Source organism: Apteryx mantelli, chromosome 1 (genome assembly GCF_036417845.1).
Source record: "Apteryx mantelli isolate bAptMan1 chromosome 1, bAptMan1.hap1, whole genome shotgun sequence".
NCBI classification, from domain to species: domain Eukaryota; kingdom Metazoa; phylum Chordata; class Aves; order Apterygiformes; family Apterygidae; genus Apteryx; species Apteryx mantelli.
Window position 1 is genome coordinate 195,044,178 of NC_089978.1, and position 12,064 is coordinate 195,056,241.

At 36.7% G+C, this 12,064-nt stretch overlaps 1 protein-coding gene across 2 annotated transcripts in view; it reads left to right on the forward strand.

Annotated features, from left to right (window-relative positions):
* The window catches only part of CFTR (CF transmembrane conductance regulator), a 96,672-nt gene that overhangs the window by 12,091 nt on the left and 72,517 nt on the right, over nucleotides 1-12,064 (forward strand). For both annotated transcript variants that reach the window (XM_067315135.1, XM_067315127.1), the window contains exons 3-5: nucleotides 1,188-1,299; nucleotides 10,092-10,307; nucleotides 11,216-11,305. In XM_067315135.1, the coding sequence (XP_067171236.1) occupies nucleotides 1,188-1,299; nucleotides 10,092-10,307; nucleotides 11,216-11,305 (418 nt within the window). The remainder of the gene's footprint in view (nucleotides 1-1,187; nucleotides 1,300-10,091; nucleotides 10,308-11,215; nucleotides 11,306-12,064) is intronic.

Sequence of the window (12,064 nt, forward strand, 5' to 3'; positions counted from 1 at the left end):
GAGATGTGTCACCTAGATGCTCGAAATTACTATTTTGAGGTACCTGTGACATCTCTCCATTGACTAGTGAAGCTAGACTCAGTTTCAGTACTAGGTCCCTATCCAGCTGTTCTTTCTTCACAAAATATCCTTGTAAAATCCTCTCCTGTTTTTTTTTTTTTTTTTCTTCACCATCTAAATAACATGGGGTTTGGGGTTTGGGGGGGGGTTGGGGTTTTGTTTTGTTTTGTTTTTTGGACTATGGCTGGACAACTTTATTTAATTTCTTCTCCAGGAACTGTGCCCTGACTTTCCTCATTTATGCTTCCTCTCATCTTTTCTCTGCCCTTCTTTTGGTGGGTCCTAATTCAGACACTGTGCTTCACTATGACAGATACAAGTGCTTAAATCCCATCCCTCTCCTGTAGCCTCTAGTGTAGCTTTTCCCTTGCATTTGGGGACAGCTAGATCTGCATTGCTGTGCCAATCCAATTAAACTGAAGTGCAGTGTGACATACATTTGCAAAAGTGATGGAACACTGGTACAACTTAATGCTTTTTGACACAGAGAAGAATTTATAGATGAAATATTCTGGTTATTTAATATTTTATTGAGGAATGAAGAAAAGTGGTAACTGACTAAATTCTTAGGAGTACTTTAAGTTGTGAGTTCAGTGTTGACTAAACATATGTATATGTGTATGTGTAACATATGTATACATATATATAGTATGCTTTTGGCTAGAAATCTATTGTAGAATAGAAAATTATTGTCCTAACTACAAAAATAAAAATAATGGTCTCCAGTAGAAAAGTCACATTTTTGATGCTTTGTTGGTGTTTTCTTTCTGCTGCAGACTGGAAGAGCTCCAAAACATTTATTTGCCTATTATTTGTGCATTGGTCTTAAGTACAGCAGGTTTCTTTAAAACATACAGTGTGACCTTTTCATGAATTAACTCCCTGCAGGGTGATGTATGGCTGAGTATTTAAATCTGCCAAATATGTGGCTGAACTAGGTTTGAACTTTTATTGATCTATCAAGTCAGTGAAGGCCAGGTCTTTGGGGTCTCTGCAAAGCTTTGTTTCATTAGTCACCTTAGCTAAATCTCCTTGGATATACTTGAGCGAATTGAACTATGTCAGAGCGATAGACCCATGTGTTTGCTCACACAACTTAATGGTCTTGTTTTTCGGTTCCTTTTCAGAGAGTGGGATAGAGAGCTGGCAACTTCAAAGAAAAAACCCAAACTTATTAATGCTCTTAGACGATGCTTCTTCTGGAAATTTATGTTCTATGGAATAATATTATACTTAGGGGTAAGATTTGTTCCTGTTTTCAGTAAACTTTTAATGTTGCATGAATGGATGGTCTTAGGGGTTTATGCAGACCATTTATGGATGGTCTGCATAAATGGTCTTAGGGGTTGCTAAAGTAATATGGAATCCTGTGGGTAACTACAGTGTTTACTCTGTGTATGGCTTATAAAGATGATAAATACAGAGAGATACTCAGGGACAATCTTAAATAAAGTATTTCTGATTATGTATTAATATCTTTAAGCAGTACACATTGCTTAGGTGCTAGCATGTGTTCCCCCCAAGTACAGATAGAGCACCGTAATTTTTGTATTACAGCTGAATTAATGTAGTCATTTTCTTATATTACATTTTTAAGACATTTCTCCAGAATTTTCTACCCTTATGTTAAAATAAATGATACTGAAATTTCACATAATTTGGTTGATTTTGCCAAAGTGAAAATCAGTCAGCTTCATAGTGGAATGTTTTATTCAGGCTTATGTATGCAATAAACAGGTTTGGTATACTGAACTATTACATGGCTGTCTACATTAGTTTTAACATTTCTGCATAAATAACCATGTGGAATGTGCTTGAATCTTTAGTGCTCCAAAGTGTATGATCAGGATCCTGATGTTAGAATCTGAACTGATTATGTTTATCAGCTTTTCAACATGTTACGATTACCCTGACTTACCAAATGCCACCTGTTTGAAAATCCTATCACTGGGGTTATGAGCTGTGAAAATAGTTTATTATTAATGGTCTCTCACCAGGTGGTGTGGATATCCAGTCTATAAAACTGAAGATTACTGTTAACCAATATATACATTAAATATTCATGTCATTTTCAGGTTTCTATAATTTAATAGGAAAAGTGAGATATTAAACTACATATTTCACTGCTCAAAGTGTTGTGGTATCAGAAACAGCTGACATAATAGCCCAAGTGGCCCAGAGTGGTCAGATATGCTCAGATATTCAGCATTTTCAGATGTTAGACAGATTTCTAGGCCAGATTTTTATCTTGGATAGGTTGCTACAGAAAAGGATTAATTCCTCTGGCTTTAGTGTTGAATGTGATCCAGTTTAGCTGTACTTTCAAGTAAGGCCACGCACTGGGCGAAAGAAGAGGGAAGGGGAGTTAAATAGCCCATAATTTTTGCTGAAATTCATCTTGCTTCCTGTAAAACAAAACTTCCCTTTTCTTCTAACTTTCTGTCAGGTATCCCAAGGAACTCTTCTACAAGAATAACAAAGTTATAAAAATGCAAACCTTCATTCCTAATGTAAGGATTCCTCTTCCAGGGAGGCAGGGAAAAGTAGTATGGAGAGTTGTCATTATGCCTATGAATTTGCTAAAGATTTCTCTGTAGAAGGGAAATTTCAAGCTAGGTAGATCTTCTAGTAGTTAGATGTAGAAAGCTCCAGAATCTTTTCTATGGGAGTCATTCCAGATTTATGCTAAGGTAAGTAAAATCACACTCTGACATTATAGATTCTCAAGTTTTATTAACTTTGTATAAAACAGTTTAAAAATAAATAAATAAGAAGATCCCGAAAACTAAAGCACAAGTCCTTAGCTACATGCAAACTTTCCAGCATTAAAAGAGAACTATTTAACACTGAAAACTTTTAAGGCTTTGGGCAGTGTTTCAAGTCAAAGCCTATTTTTCAGATTTAGCACCAGATTCTGAGCCTGACTTTTGCTAGTCTTATGCTGGAACAGCTCCATTGCAATAAACTGCCATGGAGTTCCTCTTGTTTACACTGTTGCATGAAAGACAGGCTGATCTTGTCATTTACAAAGAAGGTAAATTTATTTAGGGTCTTCTGGGATGAAGTTCCTGTAAAATATTCCTACTAATAGTATTAATTTACACTGCTAGTGATGTGGGTATTCTGTTTTAGATCACTGGTAACTTAGTTTAGATAATTAATTATAATGGATTATAATTTCAGTTTAGATTGGAATTTTTCCCCTAAAAATTATGAAAAACCAACTGCTTCTTTCTCTTGTTATACCTTTTCTGAGGGAAAAATAGCATTTTGAATAAGTTTCTGTAGCGCTAAGGTTTCTGTGGCACTGAATATCAGTAACAATCAGAAAGTCAAAAAGTAAAATATTCTAAAGAAAAGGGAAGTTGTTTCCCTTAAAATGCAGCATTGATATTCTTTCTAGTCTGTAAAAAGTGTAGGATGTACTCAGTTTGTCATGCTGCTTCACTGCTTAGAAAATAAATAAGCCTTAATTTTTTGCAATCACATTAAGACTGTCCCTCAGAGGTAGCTCACAAACGACAACTCTCAGATTAAAAGTAAAATGGATTCTACATTTAAAAAATGACAGGAAGTATAGAGCATTTACTTCACTGAGTGATGCATATAACATATGAAAAATATGTATTAACCTTTCAAACTTTTTTTGTATGTGTTCTTGTTAAAAAGAAACAAAAATGTTTTAAAAAGAAACCAAGCTATCCTCTTTCCTATTTTCTTAAACTGAAATTGTACAAAAATGACTTCTCAGCACCAAGGCTTTTATTTTAAGAATAAAACCTAGTATGATTAAGTTCTTTACATTTTTATCTTTTTTTTTTTCTTTCCCATGGATAGATATACTCACACACATTTGCACACAATTTCTGATTAGAAGTAAGGGAATCAAGGTTGTTGCTTGGCTGAGGACATTCATGGAAAAAATTAGCTCCCAAGCCAACTTTGTTCTTCCCCAGTTTAAGTCTCTCTAACTTGTTTGGCCCTTGTCACTAATGAAAAGCCTCAGGCTTCCTGCACTGGCCTCAGTCTGAAATTGGCACTGCTAAAGATCTAGTTCAAAGAGATGTGTTGTGCTTACCTTTTCCCTACGCAGGCATTGTATAAAGAGAAAGGAGAGGAGAGGCAGTTACAGTGCTGTCTGTGCTCACTCTGGATGTTTTTTCTGTTTCAAATCCTGGGCTGTCCTGTGGCTTTTTCGCTATTGTACAGTGCTGGTGGAAGGCAAAGTAGCTAGAATTGAAGTTGATGATTCAATGAATTCTCTTTCTGTCTTTGTCTAGGATTGACAGTTAACCATCTAGGACAGGGACTCTTGATATCTTACGTAAAACTGTGGAACAAGAATTTTTAGTGGGCACTCTGGGCCCTACTGTAATACAAAAGAATAATGATAATGAAGGTGGAAAATAAGGGAAGGAATTGAGCAGTGACAGGAAGCAGGCATAAAGAGAAGTTAGCGTAAAGGAAGTGTGCACTGAAAGGCAATGATCTGATATGGAAGAAGAAGAATGTCAAGACTTATTCTGATGAAAGATAAGTATGGGGGAAAATAGGAGGGGGAACACAAGAGATGCCATGCTGTAAGATTATTTTTTATTATTTTTTAAATGTACTGTTTAACATCTCCGTATTGCCATGACAATACATGCTCTCTTCATACATACAGGCACGCAAAGGACAAACTTTGGACAGTTTTGGGCTCCTTTTAAAAATTCTGAAGGGCCTTCATTTCTGAAAAGGCAAATCAGTCTGTTCCTTCAATCCAAAGCCCCAGATCTGTCCACCTTCCTGTTTCTGTTGGCAACACCATGTCCCCACTATCTATACCCTCTTACTATATACTGTTACCTCTGCAACATCGAAGTACCACCTCTCAAGGTCCGTGCTCTGTGTCCCTGCTTATGCCTACTTGTGTATGAACTCACGCTGCTGAGAAGGTTTGGGAACTGCAGGCTGCTGCTTTGCACAGTAGCACATTGTTGGGTGCCTGCTCCTGTGGGCAGGTACCATGGAGCAGTTGATACATTGCCTAGACAGTGCTGACCAAGCCAGTGTCAAGTGTGTAGTAACAAGTCATTGCTTGGCAAGCTTGTGCTCAAAACTAACCCTTCATATGTTCACGTGCAGACACACACTTTCTCTGAAATAGTAGAGCCAGATTCAGTTCAGTTATCATGTATCAAGATATATTTTTGAAGTGTTGTTCAGGTGTATTTCAAGATACATATGTTATAAACATTCAGTCTTACCAGAACTGTATGTCCTTTGATCTCTTGATTGGATTGTTTCATGGTGAATCTACCGAGTGGATTCATCTAATGCAAATTCTGACTGCACATTTACTCAAAGCATACGTGATGTCTTTCCTTTTGTCTGTGTTAGCTTCCACTTAACTTAAATTGCTGTGCAGAGTCATGTGGCTGGATGAGTGTGGTATGGTAATGAGGATGTGCCTGGGAATTAAAACTTGTAAGCCCAGGATCTCTCAGGCATGAAAGATGTTGGTGTTTATAGGACTGTCCTCTGTCCTACTTGTGAGGATTCCTGCAAGTCATCAGGGGAAAAATAAATTCGATTTTGATATCATTGAGTTCTAGATGTGTCCTCTAGATACCCCTCAGGGAAGAGAAAGCTCTGTTTATGCAAAATAGTGTGTGAGTACAAGTGATAGAAAGAGGAAACAGAAAAACTGGTAGTTCAATAAGATGTATAGAGTATCACATTTGGTAACACATAGCTATTATTTTCCAAAGGGCGTGACACATGAACAGGTAACTTTAAGAGCATGAATTAGCTGACATCAACTCTTACCTTCCGCCACACTGTGGTAAAGTAAGGTAGTTTATGCCTCCTGAATTAATTACTTAAAATTATGTTGAATTTACTGTGCCTTTTTTGCATTTTCTGTGCATTCCTGTTAAGAGCATATGCTTGGCTGTTTGGTTAGAAGTAGGATTTCAGGACTGGTGGAACGTGGGGCAGATGTAGAGATAAATCTGTAAGTAGGATGAAATCTTTAAATAAAGGATTCGTTGTCTTTTTCAGATATATGCCCTAACTCAGCTGGGAGTTACTGAGTTTTCCAGGAGTCCTTTCGTGATTCAATAGCCTGTGTTAAGCAGGCTGTCAGGACAGATGATCATAATTGCCCCCCACAGCTAAAATGATCAGTTTACAAATGTTTGAATCATTGTTTTTTTAGCCTCTTTCCTCAGGTGGGTAACAGATATAGAGTCAGCGACTCATTTCAGGATTATATTTAAAAAAACAGCAGATCCACAAATTTAGCCTATTGTACACTTTAATTAGGTATTCCCGCAAATTCTGGCCGCTGAAACTATTATCATAATAATGTATTCTTTTTAAAAGTTAAGTAGTGTCTGAGGACTTTTGCAGACAGTTTTGGGATAACTTCCTTTCCCACAGTATAGACAAATAAATGTGTGTAGGTGTGCAAAGCTGATTTCTCTATGCAGACTTTTTAACCTGAGTACACATTTGGACTAGAACAGTAACAGTACTGCAGAATTTATGAGTCATATTTTTTGTTTTCATTTCTGTAAAAAATGACCGATGTGTGAAATTCACACGCAGGTAGCAAAATCTGTATCTTTCACAATCAACATGAAATGATTAAATCTTGGTGTAAATTTGTGATTTCATTGTGAGATGATAAAACACTTCATTTTATTGAAAGCTGCAAGAGGAAAATCTCGCTGCTAAAGCTGCTGTTGTTCTTTTCAGGCCCTGCTCACGCGGAAATTAATGGGAGCCTTGCCATTAATTTTAATTGGGACAGGATGTTGTGCCGTATTGGCAGAGATGAAACCAAGTCGTGTGCTCTTTTGAACTTTTTCTTGCCTATCAACTCTTCTCTTGTTTAATCCCTAAGACATTTTCTAGCACCTTTCTCTGAGTGTGTTTAAAACTCTGCTTACATCCCCGCTGTTTGTGTAGTTGTTGTTGCAACGAGCATCACAGCTTTGCTCTCATTAGGCCTAGTAGTTTTTCTGTTTCTCTCTTTCACCTCATGCACTGTAGGTAAAGATGTTATTGAAGGGTGGACATTTGCACTCTGGCCCCCTAGAGTACTACGATTCTCCCTCATAAACTGTGTTAGGCACATTGAAGTAGTTCACTTAATGTATCTGCTTCCCTGCTGCTCTAAACAGCTTCCATGTTTCACCTTACCAGCAGACATCTGTTTTGCAATTTAAAGGAAAATGGTACGGTGGTGAAATAAAAATCTTACTTTTTGATGAGTTACTGGCTAACAAATTGAGGACTTTGCTATGAGGATTGGTTTGATTCCATATACATTTTTCTCTTATATTATCCTTGTGAAATGTACATTTCCACTCAGGCAAAGTGGCTGGTAACATTAACTTGGAAATGATTTCAGTATAATATTCCAAGAGAATCTAATGAGGATTTCCTGAAGTTCTCACATATAGGTCACATGTGTGTGTTGGAGGGGGAGGGATATGAAAGTCCTGAAGCACTCTTTGGGCACATGCCAAACCAGAAATGCACATTATTGTTTTCAAAATTCAGATTGATTGAGCATGTGCGGAATATATACAATTTGTAAGTTCTCATTGCATAAGAATAGTCATACCAGGTCAGCTCAAAGATCCATCTAGCATGGTATCCTCATTTCTCTTCAGATCATATGATCTTTCACCTTTCAATAAGGATATCTGTGGAGGGGAACATTTATGAGTTTCTCATTGGTCTGCGGTGAGTGCTGAGGGAAGAGTAAGAACAGGAGAAGCAAGAAACAGACCACCAAAAACTGGATATCCTGGTAAACACATAAATCCCAATCCTTTTTAAGCAGGTAGTTCTATATCACTTTATGTGCTGTATCAGTTTATATTATATCCGTTTATAATAACTGGATGTTCTATATCCATTTATATAGACTATATGTAGTCTAATTTTGCTTTAATTTGTATATTGCCTGGATAATAATTTCTTTAATAGATGAGCTAATAAAACTCCACTGTAAAACAGTGGATTTTTACACCAACTGAGATAGCAAGCAATCTGGCATATTGCCAATCATTATTCTACTCATAGCCAGTCTGTAAATCACTTTTTTTCCAGCAAGCTAGACATGTATGCAATACCTTTATATTCACAACAAACACAGTTGCAGAGCACAGCATTTTTGGTGGAATAAGTGTAAATACAGAAAAAACTTGCTATTTTAAACACATATATAAAAGCTTATCTTTGGGATCTCTGAGAGTATGAAAGCACTGCATTGTCCTTGAAAGGTGACTGTTTTGTATTTTGTGAGTTTTGTGGAGTTTTGATTTGCTGCTTCTGGATGCATATGGTCTAAGCACAGCTGCCTTAGGTCATGTGTGTTTTAATAAACACTCCTCCCTTTGCCTACTAATAACACTGAAGTCTTTGTCAGAGTAGACTCCAGGTTTACAGAATTTGTGTTGGGACACAATTGTTTTTAATCTGGGAAAAGTAGTGCATATAACAGGTATTCTATTCAAGATGTAAATTTTCATCCCTTCTGTGGAAAAAGTGGATGAATACCAACTCAAACAGTGATAGTCAAAAGAGAACGCAGCACAAGTTGCAGAGATAGTTGGGACTGCTGCTATATGAGAGACCAAAAGGAACCTGAAGGAGAAAAAAAACTAAAGGTGATTCACCCAATGAATTTTTCACTGAAAAACATTAATTATAGCTGAGCTCCATTAATTCACTTCTCTCTGTATTGTGGTCTGTGTGGTTTTAAGCTTGAAGGCAGTACTAATAAATATTTGACAGAACTTAACACATCTATATGCAAGCAAATTTAATGGTTGCTTGCTATTTTTGAAGTATCTGACATATTCTGCTGAGAGTGAACAGACTCAACAGAAAGAAGGATGAGGAGACACATACAAATTCTTAGCACTAAATATTTTTACACTGACTATAACAATGAAACAAGGAAAGGAGCACATGCATACTTCATACCCTTCAGAAAATCATACAGAAGATAAAAAAGTAAATTGCTAGACCACAGTACACTGATGATTTTTGCAGTTCTTGGGGAAGGATTGGAGAGGGAAAGAGAGGGCAAAAGGCAGAGAGGGAATAGGATAAGGTTATAGGAATGAAAATAAGAACAATCAGGACATGAAGAAAGGTAAATGGAAAGCAATGATGAGGTAACACTTGTGGGGTTTAATTACAACAGAAAAGGAAACTGAAGACAAATGTAATAGCAGGCTAAGATAAAGTCAGAGCTACAAGCAGGTCATTTTGGTGCCTTGCAATTTATCAATGTGATGCTCCCTCTTTTTCCTCTCCTACTCTGATTTTGTACCATATTGCCCATTCTGGTATGGGAAGCGCTGGGGCTGGCAGGGCAGGAGGGACTGGTTTCTCTCTGGGTCTTTTTTTATGCTTGCCTCCCCTACCATTTATGCCTCTCTTATCCTGCTTTTGTTACAGCTCTGGATACAATGATCTAGAACTGTTGGGTAGGATAATCTAAATTGTTTATATTTTTATTCTGTTATTATTTCTATTTACCTTATGTTTTACATAGATTCTCTCTGTGTTGTTCTGTTAGTATTCATTTCAGGGCCTGTGAATCTTCCTATGTCCTATTTGGTCCACTAAAGTCCTGTGAGTACAGTTTCTCTAGTGGAAAAAAGGTCCAGCCTATTAAGCTGGATTCAATCATGTTATGTGGCTAATCCATTACAATTCCAAAAAGTAAGTTTGGAAACTTATCTCAGTTGCCATTTTTATAAAAAACAACCAAACAAAACTTATGAACTAGATTTGCTTTGGTGGAGTTGCAAGAGCATCACAGATTAAGAAAGTGGTGAGCTGTCTTCTACCATGTGATTATTGCATCTTTCTCTGGTTTGTACAGTGAACAGACCCAGCCTCCTCATTTGAGATATGAAAGTGGAAGTATCAGTTGGTAGGACTTGAAATGAAAATGTTAACCATTTTTAAAAAATAAACCACTGACCAAAATTATTCTCTTTTGTTTCCATCTGCAGGAAGTCACCAAATCTGTGCAGCCCCTTTTACTAGGAAGAATAATAGCTTCCTATGATCCGGACAACTCCCATGAAAGATCCATAGCCTACTACTTGGGCATTGGCTTGTGCCTTCTCTTCCTTGTGAGAACACTACTCATACACCCTGCTATATTTGGTCTTCATCATATAGGGATGCAAATGAGAATAGCTATGTTTAGCTTGATTTATAAGAAGGTAACTGTTTCATTTACACTTAAAGCCAAACCTCTGTCCATAGCCTACATAGTTTTTCGGTCCAGTTTGTTTAAAGATCAGTAGTTTTGTTTGTTAGTCAAGGTACACAAATGAATAATATGGCTAACATTAGTTTCTGATGGCTCTCCATTTCCTAAGTCTAAAGAATTAAATACTCATGTACAGCAGAGTTGACTGAAGTCAGCCTCTGTGTGAGTTCAGACTTTCTGGATATGTAGTGAGATGCCTTAATTGTGCTACTGCTGTGCTCCTGTTATGTACATATATTGAAAAGGAAAAGTAATGTATGCTGGTGGCCAAAGAATGTTTTCAAAGAGGATTAGAGGTGAAGATCTAGACAATAAATATAATATAGAAGGGATCAAGTTTGAATGATAAAGTGTGAGAACCTGATAACATGAAGTATCAACAGATATTCATGCTTTGCACATTCACAAATCCAAAGATTTCAAAAGGTGTTTGGTTTTACCAAAAGCAGCTAATTTAAGCAGATGTGTTAGTTATTCTAATATAAAGCTCGCTATGAAAACATCTTTCATAAAATCTGTGTCAAGAGAGGCACAGTAGGGGATTTTTGAGAATCCACAGCAACACACAGCATGCATACTTAATTAAAACTTGCATTTGCATACATATGTACATAAAATATGCAACAGAAAGCAAGGACTGTGTCAATAAATCAATATTTGTAAAGCAATTTAATGGCTATATTAAACTCAAGTGACATAAATAACGAGTTTAATGAGACTTTCTTTATAACATAAAGCTGATAAGTGAATTGTTATTTATAGTACTGTAGCGTTGCCTAGTATTTTTATTTGTATTTATTCAGTTTTATAGGGTTGAGTTACAAGGCTGTTTTCCTATGGTTTTGTTTTCTTTTACAGACCTTAAAACTGTCAAGCAGAGTTTTAGATAAAATAAGTACTGGGCAATTGGTCAGTCTTCTTTCCAACAATCTGAACAAATTTGATGAGGTATGTTTTTGGTTGTTTAATCCATTTGGTAAGCTATCAAATACAAAAGCAAAACTTCAAGCCATTCATGGCAAATATTAAGGAAGGAGAATAAATGGTGGACTGCAGTGACTGTGCTCACTGTAAATATAAAATGAAAGTACATTCCTATCTTAAGAGCAGGTGTCGGCCTGTGGTCATGGAAATGCTCATTCTGATACTCACATCATAGTTTATCTCCTATGCTGATTAGTAAAACAAACATAAAAACTAGGTATACCATTAAAAACATGCTTGTTCTAAATCAGCAGGGAAACTTCTCTGGGTTACACAGTCAGTTTCCCAGTGGTCAGAACTCAACTAATTCAGTCCTTCAGTCTCTTTTCCTGACTGCCATGTCCTTTCATTAAGGTGAACCAGCCCACTGGTGAACTTGATGATGTTCAGCATTTTATTGTTAATATTACCCACTCTCATAAATGCCTGAATATGTGTTGATATAGGACCTGATTAGGAACCATTTCCAACACATCTCAGATGAAACTTTCAAAGTCTCGTACAAAACTTCTCTTTCATTAAAGATGGGGGTAAATCCCTGCTAATGGTTTTGGGGGCTAGAAACTCCATTAACTTCTATTCAGAATGTATGTTTGATTGTCCCATTGATAGAATTAGATTTGCTTCCTGTGGAAGAAGCAAGAAACTTGATGTCAGAGAGACTGAAAATACATGGTTGGAGTTGTAGTGTATATTTATTTTAAATACTGTATTGCTGTATAC